A 16,417-nucleotide genomic window follows, 5' to 3' on the forward strand; every position below is an offset into this window, starting at 1 on the left:
CTCTGATGCTGGGAAGGATTGGGGGCAGGAGGAGAAGGGGACGACAGAGGATGAGACGGCTGGATGGCATCACTGAGTCGATGGACGTGAGTCTGAGTGAACTCCGGGAGTTGGTGATGGACAGGGAGGCCTGGCGTGCTGCGATTCATGGGGTTGCAGAGTCAGACACGACTGAGCGACTGATCTGATCTGATCTGGAGGAGAAACCTTAATTTTGGAACTGGTTTTCATTTCCTGGTTTCAGCTTCTGGATTTCATTCCTGAAACTGCACACATTACACAGCGGGGGCCTGGGGCCAGCCCCACCGGGAGAGGAGGTGGTGGGGGCGGGCACTCACCCCCTCGGACTTCTTGTCGGGGAAGACGCACGTTGACCCCCCGGCCGTGAAGTTGCAGTAGACCTTGAAGGAGTCCCGGGAGCAGCCTTGGTTCGGATCCACCCAGTATTCGCCTGGATCACAGGGGCAGGGGCAGGGTCAGGGTCTAGGTCAGGGTTGGGGCCAGGCTGAGGTCAAGGTCCGGGTCGGGGTTGGGGTCAGGGTCGGGGTTAGAGTCAGGGTCGGGGTCAGGGTCAGGGTTAGGGTCGGGGCCAGTGTCAGGGTCTAGGTCAGGGTTGGGGTCAGGGTCGGGTCGGGGTTGGGGTCAGGGTCAGGGTCGGGGTTAGGGTCGGGGTCAGGGTTAGGGTTGGGGTCAGGGTCAGGGTTAGGGTCGGGATCAGGGTCAGGGTCAGGGTTAGGGTCGGGGTCAGGGTTAGGGTCAGGGCTGGGGTCAGGTTGGGGTCAGGGTCTGTTTCGGGGTTGGGGTCAGGGTCAGGGTTGGGATTATGGTTGGGGTAGGGGACAGGGTCAGTGTCGGGGTCGGGGTCAGGGAGGCAGACTGTGAAAGCTGCCCCCTGGATGGTACAGAAGCAGCTGCCACTGGGTGGCCCAGCAGTCACGGGCACGGCTCGGCCTCACGCCACAGCATGGCCCCCTCTGGGTGACCCTAAGGGCCTCCCACTGTCCCTGCTGGGCCCATGGAGCCACAGGGACAGGCTTGTCCCCAGGAGCACAGCTGGAGTGTGAGGCCCACAGGGCCCGGCTCTGGGGGCCCAGGAGGGTGGCTCTCCCCGCTGGGCGGGTGGGTGGCTGGGAGCCCAGCGGTGCTCCGGGAATGGTCCGGAAGTTCACGCACGTGGGGTCACAGTCAACAGCACGGGACTGGTTTGCGTTTGTATGGAATTCTGGAGTCTAAGCGGTGCTTCCCCAGGTGCCACAGCAAACACCAGCACGAGGGCTCCCTAACACGGGTGCGGCTGCAGCTGGAGCGCACGCCTGACGGGGACGTGCTTTACCCCCATTTACAGATGTGGAGCCCCGGCTCCGGGCAGAGCAGATGGCCTGCCTGACAACAACTGAGCTTAGACTACACTCTGTTCCGTGCGACCCCAGGCCTCGACCTCTTTCCTGGCTCCCAGGACGGCTTCCCGTTCTCCTGCGATGCCTCGCCAGGTGACGGGGCAGAGGCCCCTGCACCCCATCCCCCCAGGGAGGGGACCTGAGCCGGGTGCATGCCCACCCAGGCATGGGTCCCTGCCACTGCCCGCTCTGTGTGTCCCCAGGCCTGCAGCCGCCCTACCGTCAGGGAAGTCGGGGTGGCAGAGCTGGAGGTCTTTGCAGGTGCGTGCGGGGTTCTGCGGTGTGCCCAGCGGCCGCTTCATCTGCTCGATCTCCAGCTTCAGGGAGTTGAGCGAGCCGAAGATCTCCTCCATGCCATCCGCATAGTCCATGTACTGCTCGCCCTCTGCGTCGTCCATCAGCTGGCTGGCATCGATATTCCGCCGGGTCCTGGATGCCTGGATCGGCAGGGGCTGGATGACCTCGCCTGGGGGGCCCTGGGTGCGGAAGAGGGCAGTGGTGGGTGGGGCAGGGCAGGGCCCACAGCCAGGGCCGCAGCTGCAGGCACCTGTCCATCTCAGCACAGTCTTCTTCCCTTTTCTATGTCTCTGGAACATTCCACATGATCCCGCAAGGCCTTGCCCGGTGCTGCCTGACCCCTGCCCAACACACGCATGTGTGCACACACACCGCATATGCGTGCATACACACCTGTTCACACAGAGGTATGTGGGTGCACACACACACACACGTGTGTGTGTGCTCACCCTTCATCTCTCCCCAGCCATACTTCCGAGGGCGAGGCGCCATGGGCTGACCTGTGTCCAGGGCCAGGCCCCACCCCACCACACGTCACACATTGTTAAGAATGTTTTGGGATCAAACCACACAATTCCCTCGGCATCAGGGGACCCCCCAACTCCCGAGTCCTCAAGGGCTACTCACTGGTGGGCCAGGGGGTCCTGGCTGGCCTGCCTCACCCTTCGGGCCAGTGGGACCCTGGGGAGAAAGAAAAGAGAATCAGCCATGGTCACTGAGGCCTGATGGGACCTGTCCACCTGGAGGTCGAGAACGATCCCCGGGAGCACGTGGGGAGGGCAGAGAGGCTGATCGAACGTGCTGGGCGCCCCCCAGCCGCAGGTGTGAGAACCAGACACCCGAGGGGGAGCCTGGGGGGCAGGGCCCTTCCTTGGGCTCAGGGAGCCATGGTCTGCGGTGACTCAGGCTGGAGGCGGGCGCAGGCCAGGCCGGCCCCAGAGGAGGGGCGTCAACCACCAGCCCGGAGAGGCAAGGGGGATGGGGACCCCGGGAGGTTCTCAGCCCACAGCCTGTACCCCCTCCAACTCCGGGCCCAGGGGCTGGTCAGGGCGATGCCACTTACCGAGGAGCCCTTAGCACCTTTTGGACCAGGGGGCCCCTGTGGAGAGAGGCAGGGCGTCAGCGGGGGGCGGCCCCTTCCCCCCAGGCCCCGGCTGTGACCCACACCCCCACAGCCCCGGCCCCCTTAGGCCCTCCTTCTCTGCCCGTGGCCCCTCCCAGGAGTCTGAGTTTGCACCTGCTTCACGGGGAGGCAGGTGGGGGGGTGCTCACTCACACGGAGGCTGGGGGTCCTGTGGGCCCCAGCCCAGCCCCTCCCCCTCCCCCACAGGGAAATCGCAGCTCAGGCAGCCGGAGTGAGAAGCAACAGGGGCGTGGAGGCCCCGGAGGCCCTGACGTGGGGCCCCCAGCCCCTCCTGACAGCTTGCCACGGAGCCAGTGGCAGAGAAGCTGGGTCCACCTTGGGCCACGTGGACCCAGGCCCAGGTGGCGCTCAGAGGCCGACTGGTTTGGGCGAGAAGCAATTCAAGGCCCGGGGACGTGTCCTGGGTCTTCCAGCTGCAGGGCGAGGCCCCAGGCTGGTGCCTGGAAGCCAGGACCCCAGGTCCTCGTGTCCGGGCCAGGCTGGCCCTGCTTGTGCAGACGGCGAGGCCCAGGAGGGACCGGCCGCTGTCCTCACTGTCCCCAAAACGCCCACAGAGGACTGTCCACATATCCTAAAAAGCCTGGAGAAAGAGGCTTGCCCCGGTTCCCCGCACCTGAATCAGGGCCCAGTGACCTACTTCCTTGTTTCCATCGCTCAGAGCTCGCATCAGAGATAATGAGCAGAGAAACCCAGGGGGCCCCCAGACCCCGCCCTGGGGCCCCACAGCTTCCCTGTGGCCACTCCCACCCCGCTCCCACGTGCCCCTCCAGATACACACCGGCAGGCCGGGGGGACCCGGGGGGCCAATCGGGCCGGAAGGACCGGTGATACCCTGAAAGGAGCAGAAACACAGTCGTCATCGCTCAGATCGGGGGGAGCCTGACCTGCAGCCTCGGCCCCCGGCTCTCACTGGCCTCCTCCCCTGACTCAGACACGTGTGAGCGGAGCCCTCACTCCTTGCGGGGCCTGGTGGGGCCTGAACGCCTGCCGGGAAGCCTGGCACCCAGGGGCCCCTGCCCGGCCGGCCTGGAAGGACCCCCAGGGAGCCTGAGCGTGACCCCTCTAACGTCCTGTGTGCGCCAGCCCCGCCCGGTCCCCCCGGCTGCTTTCTGCTCTAGCTGGGGGTCCACCCTGAACACGAGCCCCGCTCGGGGGCGGCGAGCGTCCTGGGGCCCTGTCTCTTCCGCCTGTCCATCCAGCCTCCCAAGGGCTTCCCCACAGTGGAGCTTGCATCCTGACTGACCCCCTCTCCTGGTCTAGGTGCCACGGGGAGACACGGCGGGGCGAGGCAGGGGATGTCGCCTCCCGCCTGGGCTCCTCCCTCCAGCTCTGCCTCAGGCACCCTGCCCTCTCCCAGGTCGGGTGCCAGCCAAGGTGGGCACGGCTCAGGGGCACGTGTGAGCCATCACACCTGGCTTGGGCAGCGGGGGTTCACAGGCTGCAGTGAGGCCCCGTGGCCTTGCTGTGGGGACAGGAAAGGCGGGCCTGCCAGGCCTCAACACCCCCACGCACACCCTCCCATTCCCCGGCCAAAGAACCCACTGCCAGAACCCCCCAGGTGCAGGGCAGGCCAGCCTCGCAGGCTGTTTTCCTGGCTGTGGTTTCCCGGGGGCTGGTTCCCAGGGAAGTCTGGGGTCAGCTGCACATATATGGGGTCAAGGGGGAGCCAGGATGCAGCTGAGCGTCGCCAATGACCCTGGACGCTCAGCTGGGACAGACGCCTTTCTGAGTGTGGTGGGGGTGATGGCCTTCACTGCGGAGGCCAGCAGGACCGTGAGGGCTGCTCAGGGCCTGGGCTGGGCTCCAGTTCCGCTCCTGGGCCCTGTGCGCCAGGGCGAGCCCGGCGCCGCGGCTGCTCCTGCCCTGACCCCGTGGCCGGGAACGTCCTTCCAGCTTGAACTAGCCTCGAATCTTTGGATACAGCCTGTTCCACGCACCTGTTCTCCCTTAGGGCCCGAGGAGCCCTGGGGGCCGGGGACTCCGCGGTCACCCTTTTCTCCCTGTTCGCCCGGAGGTCCGATGAGGCCGATCAAGCCTGGGTGACCCTGTGGGAATGAAAGGGGCATTTGTGGTGGCAACGCCTCACGTCCGGCCGCGTGGCCCAGCCAGAAGCGGCAGCACTGCCTTCCGCCCTGCTCGAAGCTCCTGCAGTGGAAATGTGCCCCGGCCGGCCCCGACAGCAGGCAGCGGCCGGGTCTCCAAGCCACACGGATCTGTTCCCTTCGAGTCGCCACCCCGAGCAGGTGACGCCAGCAGGGACGAGCCAGACCTTGTCAGGCCCGAGGCACAGGCTCTCAAGGGGCCCACGCTTCAGCCGCACGGGCGCCTTCAGGCCACTCACCTTCTCTCCTTTGGGTCCAGAGTCTCCTTTGAGGCCGGGGAGTCCTGGGGGGCCCTGCGGGGGAGGCGAGGGGCTCAGAGTTCTCATCCCAAACCCCGCCCTCCGCCACCTCCGCCGGGGGCCCCTGGGGCACGTCCTGACTCACCATGGGTCCTGGGGGGCCATCAGGGCCCGGGGCTCCGGGGAGACCTTGTTCACCCTGAAACACAGTCGAACCTGCACGTGAGCCCCGCCCTCAGCAGCTGCCGCCCCACCCTCAGGCCCCCCACCCTGGGGCCACTCACCACTGGGCCCGGGATCCCTCGAAGGCCGTCGGGCCCCGGCTTCCCGGGGGCCCCCTGGGGGCCAATGGGGCCAGTCTTCCCAGGAGGGCCTTCCAAGCCGGCTTCTCCCTGCAAGGAGGACAGAGTGGGGCCCCGATGCTTGAGGCTGTGGTCACCCCAGCCCGGAACCACTGCCCAGAAACCCCGAGGAGCCTTGGTGAGAACCCCGCATGCCCCAACACCCAGGGGTGCCCCCAACTTTCCTGCCTCTATATAGAGGCCACTCAGCCCCCATCCTCCACCCACTGAAGACCTCAGTCAACTGGGCTCTAGCCGCCCAGCCACCACGGCCACCATGGCGGTTATGGCCAGCTTGGAGCTCACGGTGGACACGGCCACGCGTCCTGAGCAGACCTGGGCTGGACGAGCTCCACAGTCTCAGTCGACACTGGGGCCCCTCCACTCCAGGAGGAGGCACCCAGGCCCCACCCAGAGCTCCTGGGGAGAGCGGCCATGAGGGCTCTGGGTGCCAGGCTGCACCCTAACCTCACCGCAGGGCACCCCACCCTCTGCTCTGCCCTGCAGTGGGTGCTGTCACCGTCTCTGCTTTGCAGGAGAGGCAGCCAGGCGCGGCCAGGTCAACGCCAGGCCCTGAGGTACCCGGCACGGGCCTCCCCTCCCCCAGGCTGGTGGGGCACATGAACTGCAGTGCCCAGCCAGGGACCCCCAGCCGGAGGCACAGCCTGTCTCCCCCTGCAGAGGATGGGCTCTTCCACCCAGGTCTGCATGGAGCCGGCCCCTCTGAACCCCACAGCCCCTCTCTGTGTGTTCAGCATCCAATCCCTCTCCACCCCCTGACCCCAAGTGGCCACCGTGCCCTCGGCACGCCCTGGAAGGCCTATGCACAGTAACGGCCACAGCCGGGCTAGAAAGCACCCACCTTGGCTCCTTTCTCCCCCTGCCTGCCTTCGGGACCTGCGGGGCCGGGCGGACCCTGGAGGGAGCAAGAGGGCAACTCGTGAGGAATGGGCTCCCAGAAGCCGAGAAGGCAGCTGAGCGCGGTGGGGCACAGGCCTGGCAGGGGCGTGGGGCTGCTCCCAGGCCTCCAGAACGAGGCCCGAGGCCTCCGGTCCCAGAAAAGGCCAGCGGGCTGGGCTGGGGGTCGGGCACTCCGGTGGCCTCCCGTCCCGCACACTCAGAGCGGCCGCGGTCGTCGCAGCCCCAGCAACAGATGGTTCCGTTTGCGGGATGACTCAGTTTGCTTGCTCTGACTTTTCCAAAGGTCTGACCCGGCGGAAAGGGGCTTTTTCAGCTTCGTGGGTGTGTTTTTTCTCCCACGACAGCCATAAGAGAAGGTCTGCTCAGTCAGCTCATCCTGAAAGGAGGGGCGCATCGACCTGGCGGCTCTGAGATTGGATACCGTGGCAGCACGCCGAGCGGGCTGTGAGCTTCAAAGAGAAGCCGCTTCCTCCTCCCAGGGGCTACCCAGGTTCCCAGGGTCTGTGCAGGGCGGGGGAGGGGCAGGTTTCGTGCAAGGACGCCCGGCAGCTTCACGTACCCTTTTTCCTGGAGGCCCAGATGGGCCTGGCTCACCCGTAGGGCCTGGTGATCCCTGGGGTGGGAGAAAGCAGAGCATTTAAGTCAAGGATGTTAGCTGAGACCCAGCGGGGCTGGGTGGGTCTGAGGCTAAGAACACACAGAGCTTTCACTCCGACCTCAGCCAGCCCCAAAGCTGCCCCTCTCGTCTTCTGCAGAATCGGCCCTGAGTGGGGGTGGTCCCGGATTGCCCTGCCCTGCCCTCAGGCTGCACCAGTGTGGGGGCCCATCCCACCTGCGGCTCTGCTGCATCTGGGGAGGGTTCCCAGCAAGCCGGCTGGCACCCCTTCTGCAGAGGTGGACCCTGGGTCACAGGCCAGGACGGGGTAGGAGGGCAGACATCTCTTCGGGGCCCTAAGCCGGTGTCCCGAGCTCGAAACAACGTTTCGGAAACCCGATGAGAGGCACGTCCAGTGTGAGCTCAGCTCAAGGCTCACGTGGGAAGAGCCTTTTGAGGAGCACATCCAACCCTACCCGGCAGAAACAGGGATCCTGAGGATGCTGGGTGGGCTTCTGAGGGGGTGTCGCGGACACCGGGCTTCGTGTGCAGAGCCGCCGTCAGGCCTGGGGGTGCATTTCCCCTTCTGGGAGGAGGGTCCCCAGCTCGCAAGGGTCCTCCGAGGACCCTTGGCTGGGTCACTACTCTAAGGCAACTGGGTGAAATGAACAGAGCAGGTTGCAAGGCCTGACGCCTCCCTGCGCGGCCGCGTCAGGGCCCCAGAGGTCCCAGGTGGACTCACCGTTTGCCCGGGTTCACCATCGTCTCCTTTGTCGCCAGGGGGACCGTCTTGACCCTGTGGGACCAAAAGCAGGTTTCTTCTGTGCCCTGGGCACACCCGAGTTCAGGCACCAGGACCCACTGGTCCCCGGTCCCGACCCCAAAACCCACCCGGGGTGCCCACCCAGGGCGCTCGGAGGGGAGACGCCTTTCCCCGCGTGCTTGTCAGAAGGGGGTTGAGCACCATGCTCCGAGCAGAGGCAGAACAGCAGCAGACGGAAGGGAAAAGACAGGCCTGGAGGCAGGTCACGGGCTGTGGGGACCCCTGGCTCGGCACTCTCGGGCACCTACCGCGGGGCCGGGTTCTCCGGGGGGACCGGGATCTCCGGGAAAACCGACGGGGCCCTGAAATGGAGCGAGAGAAGCGTCAGCCACCCTCCCAGAGCGCGCTGGACTCACAGGGCTGCGTCCACACAGCCGGCCCATGCCTCCCGCCAGCCTGGCACCTCAGGGCTCCCCAGAGCAGGGGGCTCCCCCCAGAGCATGATTCCCTGTGCGGTGGGCCAGGCGGGGCCGCCGCTCGCCTTCCAGAGGCCTCAGAGGGCAGCCTCCTGCCCAGGTGTCTGCTCCTGGGGCCGTGGCTGACCCTGATCCTGAACCCTGAACTGTAGGACTCGATGCTCTGCAGACCCTCCTGAGGCAAAGCGAGGCAGACCGCGGAGGGGTGGGGCGGGGCGGGGGGCGGGGCGGGGCCGGGGACGCATAGAGCCCATTCAGTCCGGAAGGCTGCTGGGTCCATGCACGTGGCCTCCGAGCTGTGCCCCTTCCCGGCCCCTCTCTCCTCCTCCCTCCCCCACTGTTCCAGTTCAGGACCCAGGGGTCACCCCACACCCGCGGGGTCAGGCAGCTTCTGTGTCCCCCAGGCCCGGGAGTGAGAGGACACTGCTGAGAGCCCAGCGTCCCCCGGTACTCACGGGGCTGCCTTTGGGACCGTCGTCTCCGGGAGGGCCCTTGGGCCCCGGGGGTCCGGCGGCACCGGAGGGGCCCGACTCGCCTTTCTCCCCCCTTTCGCCTTTGGGTCCCTGTGGGGAGAGGCGGGGAGCGTGTTCCCAGAGCCAGCCTGCAGCCCGCCCTGCGCTGGCACCACGAGGAGCAGAAGTACCCTGACCGAGGCCAGGCCACAGGCCCCTGGGGGGTCAGCTGCCTCGAGAGCCTCCGCCCCCAGCAAGTCCCCAAGAGTCCAGCCCCACGGGCACCGCGAGGGGTCTCGGGACCCCACTGGTGTCCTGGGGCCTCTGAGGCTGAGGCTCGGCTTCTAGGTGAGAAGGGCAGGGCTGCGTCCTGACGAGACAGCAGGCGGCATGGACCCCAGGGGCTACAGGGACCCAGGCTGCCCCCTGCACTGGGACCCTCAGGTGGAGGGAGCCCAGCACACCTCCGGCCACCAGCCACTCCCTGGGCCAGAGAGCAGCCCCCAGCGGGCCTCGAGAGACCACGCATCTGACCTGCGAAGGAATGTCCCAGGTCTGGGCTCACAGGTGACAAGAATGAGCCCCATGCTTGTGGAAGCCCGTGAGGGAGCCCAGAACACCACGGACGGAGGGGCAGCTCACGCACAACTGTCCTGGGCGTTCATCACTAACATCAATGTGTGTGCACACTCACACACATGCACACTCACACATGCTCACACACACGTACACATGCACACTCACACACACACATGCACTCACACACGCGCACACTCACACACACACACGCGCACACACACACACACACGCGCACACACACACTCACACGCAGGCACTCACACACACACATGCGTGATCACACACACATGCACACTCACACACACGCGCACACACACACACACACACACAGGCACTCTCTGTCACACACACACTCACTCCCCACCACACTCCCTCTTTTTTCCAGCAGTCTCGTGATGGAGGCACAAGAGGAGGCCCGACTCCCATTTCACGGATGGGAAAGCTGAGGTAGAGTGGGACCCTGCCCCCCGGCAGCCGTCCACGCCACGCCCCAGCCCTCCCCAGAGCCCGCTCACTCACCGGGGGGCCCCCTTCGCCGGGAAGGCCAGGCTCTCCTGCTTCGCCGGGTTCACCCTAAGGAGGAAACGCAAAGTGATTCCAGCAGTGAGGAGAGCAGAGGTCCAGCCCAGGTGTCCATCAAATCGTCCCTGACACTGGGCTGGGGTGGGCTGCGGGGACGGGGTGAGACAGCGGTCACTGTCCTCTTGGGAGCGCCCAGGACTGGAGGAGACACAGGTGAGGAGTCCAGGGACACAGGGGTGACAGTGACACGCACGAGCGTGCGACACACGTGGAGGGAACGTGGGGTGTCAGGGATGGCCCTCCCCAGGAAGGGGTGCTCCCAGCAGCCCTGGAGGACGACCGGGAGAGGCCAGGTGCGGGAGGAGGGACAGCGGGTGAAGGCAGATGGAGAACAGCATGGTGCCCTGGGTCTGCCGGCTGGAGGGGCAGAGCTGGTGGGGGGTGTCGCGGGCTGGGGGGGATGCGCCCCGTGGCAGGTGGGGGGGAGGACGCGGCCCCCAGCAGAGGCTGCCCGCCATAACGGGTGGGCTCTGCAGGCGTGCTCCCCTGCGACTCTATCATAAAAAGGGAGCAGTGATGGGACACTGGTTTCAACTGAATGACCAGACTTCAGCAGAAAGTTCTGGAAGGTGTGCAAGGAATGCAAATGGAAGGGCACATGTCCACCTCCTTTCTTTTATCCCAAGAAGCTGGGATCGGTGCTCTGAAATAGTGCAAACTCCTGGGCCCAGGTGGAGTCAGACTCTGGCACCGTCTCGCCCGCCACACCCCCGCGTGTAACGCATGTACACACGTGTGTGCACGCACATACACCCAATGGGCTCAGGCATCATCTCCAGGGCCTGCCACATGCACGCATGTAAGGTATGTACATGTGTGTGCATGCACATACAACCAACGTGCTCAGATATCTCCAGGGCCCAGACCCTGGCATGAACCAGGTCAGATGACGAGGACCCGAAGCTGTGAGATGACAGGAGTTGAGGGAAACGGGAGCTGAGACGGGAGCAACTACACACGTCAAGGACAGACAACCACGGCTGTCGGAGCCGATCTGGGAGCGGGGGCGGCGGCCTTTGCCGGGGGTCGCATTGTGTGAAATCCCGCACAGGCTGCCTGGGTGGGGGTGGGGCTCCCAGGGCCACTGCACGGTCTTCCAGGTTTCGAGATGCTTGTGGCCGAACAGCCTAGCAGTGCACCTGCGTGTCTCCACACACACACGCACACACACCAGGACAGTCACAGGGCGTGCGTCACCTTCTCTCCCACGGCTCCAGGGTTGCCTATTCCACCGGGGGGTCCTTGTGGCCCGTCTGCACCTGGAGCTCCGGAGGGTCCTCGGGGTCCGGGGGGACCTGGCGGGCCCTGGAGAAGGGGAGCCGTTGAGCCCAGAGCAAAGGCAGGCCTCCCCCAGAATGCCAGCTCCGCCACGGCCCGTGCCCCAGGAGCGGCCCCACTCACCATCTGACCCACGTCGCCTGTCTCGCCCTTCTCTCCGGGAGGTCCCGGCAGACCCTGAGAACAGGAGGTCGTCAGACACTCAGCCGGTGGGCATGGCTCCAGCGCCCCCCCAACCTCTGCTGCCTCCCAGCTGAGCGCCCCAAAAGCCTCAGGGATGCGCATCTCAGCTACGCATGAGGACGGCTCCGAGATCCCATCTCAGAATTAGCCCGAGGAGAGAATCGGAGAAGTGGGCAAGGATTTATGGACAAGGTGCTTATTGCAAGTGTCCCATAAAACAATAAAGCCTAATGAGCCCCCAGCAGGGAGCTGCCGGAATCAATTATGTCACCACCATATGCTGGGACACAAGGCAGTGACTAAGAGTCATGTTTTTGAAAATAAATAGAAGGTGACATGTTCAAAGAATATTTAATGGCATTTGACGTGACTCGTAACATAACAGGAAGCGGGAAAGCCTGGTCCGAATGTTCTATACGTGCAGCATGACTCAGGTTTTGTGAAAACCAAACAGAAGAGTGCACACGCTTGTGCATGTGTGTGTGTGCGTGTGTGTGTGCGTGTGTGTGTGCATGTGCGTGTGTGTGCGTGTGCGTGTGTGTGCGTGTGTGTGTGTGTGCATGTGTGTGTGTGTTGCGCACGGGCGTTTAGAAGGTGTGCATGCGCATGTACTCAGAAGCCAGTCTGGTTTCCTTTTCTAATAAGCTACAGTAGTTTCCAACATTCTACAGTGAGCAGGAAAACAAACGTCACGGGGTAAGAGAAGCGAAGCTAGGAGTGTCTAGACGTCTGTGAGTTCATGGCTCTTCGGGCGTGTGGAGGAGGCCCTGTGGCTCCTTAGCAGCCCCATTTTAAACTTTTTATTGGACTATAGTTGCTTCGCAACGTCATGTTAGAGTCAACTGTACACAAAGCGAGTCAGCTCTGTGCATACACACCCCCTCTTGTTTTGACTTACTGCCCCTTTAGGTCATACAGAGCTTCAAGCAGGGTTCCCTGAGCTATGCACTAGGCTCTCGTTAGTTACCTGTCTTACATGGCGTGGATGGGGTATATACGTCAAGGAGGGAGGGAGCAGGAGGGGAGGGCAGAGGTGTGAGGGCCGGGGAGGCACAGCACAGACGTGGGGAATCGACCCAGCTCTGTGCCAGCTCTGCTGTTACCTGCAGCCCCACGGGGCCCGGGGGCCCGGGGAAGCCTCTCGGACCCTCGTCGCCTTTCTGCCCAAAGAGGCCCTGCTGGCCCCGAGGTCCCGGCTCGCCGTCGGCTCCCTGCGGGGAGACGGAGGAGTGTGCTGAGGACCGGAAGTGGACCACAGCAGCTCGCGGGGTCGGCGACTCCGAGGGCTGTTAGCCGCGGATACTCACGGAGGGGCCGGGCTGTCCGATGGGGCCTTGAGGGCCTGTAGGCCCTGGTGGACCCTGTGGGGAAGAGACAGAGGTGGTGGCTCCTGAGTCGCCGCTGAGGCCACTGGTGTGGGGGCTGGCGGCCCAGCTCACCCGGGCCCTGCCCACGCGGGGCCCACCCCGGCCAGGCTGCGGCTCCAGAAGGCAAGAGGCCCGGGGTCCAGCCCTGAGTGTGTGCGGTCGGGGGTGGCCAGAGGGCCCTGTGCACCACCTCAGCCCCATCGCACACTCGAGACACGGGCCGCGGAGACCCCGTTCAGAAACGAGACCTGAGGTCAGGGGACTCCCGCAGGGCTGAGCAAGGGCCTGACTCAGAAGGTCACGCCTGGAGCTCGATGCCGCCCCCAGGGCGCCCCCAAGCACGTTCCACTGTCGGCCCAGGGAGCGTGGGGGAGAGGCCGCACTGTGCAGGGAGCCTGACCCACCCGGGCCGGCACTGGGAGCACACAGGTCCCTGCCCGCCCGGGACACACACGCCGGCGAAGAAGCCCGCGGTGCAGGCCTCCTTCCGCGGCCCCCGGGAGGAGCTGCAGCCTCGTGACAGCGCTTGTGCAAGAACGCACTAGCACTTCTCAGCAGAATATTTTTTAGGGAAAATTAAGAGGCGTTTGGTCAGGATGCTGCAGCTGCTGGAATGGCCCGCAGCCCTCAGCGCTGAGAGGCGGTGACTACGTCCGTGGGACCAAGATCCTTGAGGACAAACATGCTCCGTTTGCTTATTTCCTTAAACCTGCGAGGGCTTCCTGTTCATCTGGTAATAAGGGATTCACTTGCAGGCGTGTGTCACTTACATACATACACGCCTAACACACACCTGTGCACGCACACACACAAGATTTCAACGGGGGGGAAAGCCCATCACCCGGTTCCCATCGGTTACGGGTGTGAGTGCTGGTATCTCGTTGTTGGTGATGAGTCGCTCAGTCATGCCTCTTGGCAACTGCATGGACTGTAGCCCACCAGGCTCCTCCGTCCATGGGATTCTCCAGGCAAGACGACTGGAGTGGGTACCTGTGCTCTCCTCCAGGGGGTCTTCCTGACCCATGGATTGAACCTGTGGCTCCTGCTGCAAGTCCTGCATCGCAGGCGGACTCTTTACCACTGAGCCACCAGGGAAGCCCGGTTACCTTGTAAGGGTGGTTAATGTCAGTGGGGACAGTGCACCGAGCCGAGCACGTGGCCCTGAGCCGTGGCTGCGCCGGGGGCCCTTACCTGCTCGCCTTTGTCTCCCTTGCTCCCCTTCTGTCCTGGCTCCCCAATCTCTCCCTGTGGGAAAATGGGAAAGACCCGTCAGACGGTCCAGTGGCCGCTTGCACGTTCTCTGCTCCCCGTAATTAATTTTTCTCAGAGAGTAAGAACCATCTCCTCTCCAGGGGGACCTCTAACTTTCCTAAAATGAAACATTTCCATATATTAATTTGATTTCCTCTTTAATAAGAGAGCTGGAAGAGATACGACCTTGATTTTACGCTTTGCAGGATTGTAGTAGATTTGAAAGTGTGGCAAAAAATCATAATGGAAATATTTACTTCGTCAAATCGGATGACAGGACAGTGTAATAAAGACAACTCAATTACTATGCCTCCAGAACTATTAAAACCCCTCATGCTTCTGCTATGCCGGGCTGTCTCCCACCCCGAGAGGCCAGGCATCAACACTGCAGAGGTGATAAAGTCAGAAATGTCACCAGAGAGTTCTCACAAATGGGAAGCTAAACCGGAGAGCTGAATTCCTCTGATTTCATTAAACGGAGAACACAATGCTACGGTAACAACATCAGATTATAAAGCATATTCCTAATGAAAGGGGGCCTTGATGATTCAAGCGGAGACATTTAAAAATAGATACTGAGTAAAACCTCGTTAAACTCGGCTCCACAGATCTGGAATCTGAGATGATCTAGAGTGCTTCTCCTTGCTCTGGCTGCTACAGCAGATGTCTTTGATGACATCAAAACCACAGAAGAGAGCACTGTGTGAGTCCCCTCGAGCGTGTCAGAGGTCTCGTTTGTTACCGCTATTTGGGAGCTATTCCAAAACCATCCGGTAACGCAAGGAATGCCGGATGCACAGCACGGGGTCCCTGTCACCAGAGCCCCCACAGTGCCTGCGTCCCTTGGTTTGAAAGGACCCCCGCCCAGCTCCGACCTGCAGATGTGGGCCAAGCTGGGCCATGCGGGGTCCACGACGGGGCGGGGGCTTCTCCAAATCCCTCTTACCTTGTCTCCATCTTCTCCAGGGGGGCCCACAGGGCCAGCGGGACCGGGGAGCCCCACGGGGCCCTGGAGACCGTCTCGGCCAGCTGGGCCTTGTGGACCCTTCTCGCCCTAGAGAGGAGAGGGGATGACTGTTCAAAGGCAGCTCCATCGCGGGAGCATCCTGCCAGCAGCTTGTCTCCCGGCCAGAGCCCACAGGCGGGAAGCGGGCGGTTCCTGGGGAGGGACCGTCCCCCAGGTCCTCATGGATCTGCCAGGTGCGCCGGGGCGGCTCTGAGTCCAGTCCTGTATCACTGTTCCCCACGCACCTCTGTGGTCAACCCTCACCCATCCTGGGAAGGGCTACTCTCTCCCAGATGGGCAACGGAGGCTCGTTCGTACAGTGGAGCCAGGATCCAAACCAGGGCAACCCGATTCCCAGGTCTATGTGTGCGATCACCCAAGTCAGTGGCCAGGGCGTCTGAACTCCAGCTCTGGCCAACTTGCTCACTCTCCCGATTTTCTACTAATACCACGCCGCATGCCCCCTGAGCAGGAGCACAAGCACCTGCACACACACGCACACACACGCACACACACATGCACACACACAGGCATGTGCGTGCACACACGTACACACACACAGGCACACATACGCATACACGCACACACACGTACATAGGTGCACACACATGCACACACAGGCATGTGCGCACATACATGTACACACACACATACACAGGCACACATATGCACACACACGTACATAGGCACACACGCATGCACGCACACACATACACGTGCACACGCACGCACACACACATGCACAGGCACACATGCACAGGCACACATACACACACACACGCACACACATGTACATAGGCATGCACACGCACACACAGATGCACACACACATACACACATGCACACGCACACACATGCACACGCACACACAGGCACACATACACACACATGCGTACACACACGTACATAAGCACACACACATGCACACACACACACATGCACACACACATGCACAGGCACACATACGCACACACATGTACATAGGCACACACACATGCACACATATGTGCGCACACACATGCACACACGCGCATGTGTACACACACACGTGCGCACACACACACCCATCTTCCTTTCCTCACAGCTTTGCTTCACTTTCCTCATCGCCCCCTTGATTATCCCAAATGATCCTCACTGAGTTCCTGCTCTATTTTGCCAGCCATGGGCTACCCTGTGGGAGGCCGGCACCTTCTCACCCAAACCGGGATCCCCATCTCCCGACAGAACCAGGAATGGAAACAGGAGGGGACGCGGACGGGAAAGCGAGCAGCCTCACGGTCGCTGGCAGGCCTCGCCGTGCCCGTCCCCTTCCTGCACCCCCTTCCCTGTCCTGCCGCACATTCACGCCCTGCTCCTCGCCTGAGATTCCCCGGAAAGGCTCTTCCACAGTTAAGCCAGAACATGCCCAGGCATCCCATGGCTCGGGTGGAATCTTCCTGCTGAC

The 16,417-nt window shown here is 63.2% G+C and overlaps 1 protein-coding gene across 4 annotated transcripts in view; it reads right to left on the reverse strand.

Annotated features, from left to right (window-relative positions):
* The window catches only part of COL5A1 (collagen type V alpha 1 chain), a 148,134-nt gene that overhangs the window by 17,467 nt on the left and 114,250 nt on the right, over positions 1 to 16,417 (reverse strand). For all 4 annotated transcript variants that reach the window (XR_015135702.1, XM_086323391.1, XM_086323390.1 and 1 more), the window contains exons 43-63: positions 14,914 to 15,021; positions 13,908 to 13,961; positions 12,657 to 12,710; positions 12,453 to 12,560; positions 11,290 to 11,343; positions 11,086 to 11,193; positions 9,826 to 9,879; positions 8,731 to 8,838; positions 8,108 to 8,161; positions 7,779 to 7,832; positions 7,001 to 7,054; positions 6,383 to 6,436; positions 5,464 to 5,571; positions 5,325 to 5,378; positions 5,180 to 5,233; positions 4,776 to 4,883; positions 3,617 to 3,670; positions 2,758 to 2,793; positions 2,322 to 2,375; positions 1,618 to 1,873; positions 339 to 451 (exon numbers count right to left, since the gene is read on the reverse strand). Coding sequence is in view for 3 of the 4 variants with exons in the window: in XM_086323391.1 (XP_086179517.1) it covers positions 339 to 451; positions 1,618 to 1,873; positions 2,322 to 2,375; positions 2,758 to 2,793; positions 3,617 to 3,670; positions 4,776 to 4,883; positions 5,180 to 5,233; positions 5,325 to 5,378; positions 5,464 to 5,571; positions 6,383 to 6,436; positions 7,001 to 7,054; positions 7,779 to 7,832; positions 8,108 to 8,161; positions 8,731 to 8,838; positions 9,826 to 9,879; positions 11,086 to 11,193; positions 11,290 to 11,343; positions 12,453 to 12,560; positions 12,657 to 12,710; positions 13,908 to 13,961; positions 14,914 to 15,021 (1,701 nt within the window). In the remaining variant the exon portion in view is untranslated. The remainder of the gene's footprint in view (positions 1 to 338; positions 452 to 1,617; positions 1,874 to 2,321; positions 2,376 to 2,757; positions 2,794 to 3,616; positions 3,671 to 4,775; positions 4,884 to 5,179; positions 5,234 to 5,324; positions 5,379 to 5,463; positions 5,572 to 6,382; positions 6,437 to 7,000; positions 7,055 to 7,778; positions 7,833 to 8,107; positions 8,162 to 8,730; positions 8,839 to 9,825; positions 9,880 to 11,085; positions 11,194 to 11,289; positions 11,344 to 12,452; positions 12,561 to 12,656; positions 12,711 to 13,907; positions 13,962 to 14,913; positions 15,022 to 16,417) is intronic.

The sequence above is a fragment of the Bos grunniens genome, chromosome 11 (genome assembly GCF_055505025.1).
Source record: "Bos grunniens cultivar Pamir isolate PY7600 chromosome 11, Bosgru_T2T1.0, whole genome shotgun sequence".
In the NCBI taxonomy this organism is placed as follows: Eukaryota; Metazoa; Chordata; class Mammalia; order Artiodactyla; family Bovidae; genus Bos; species Bos grunniens.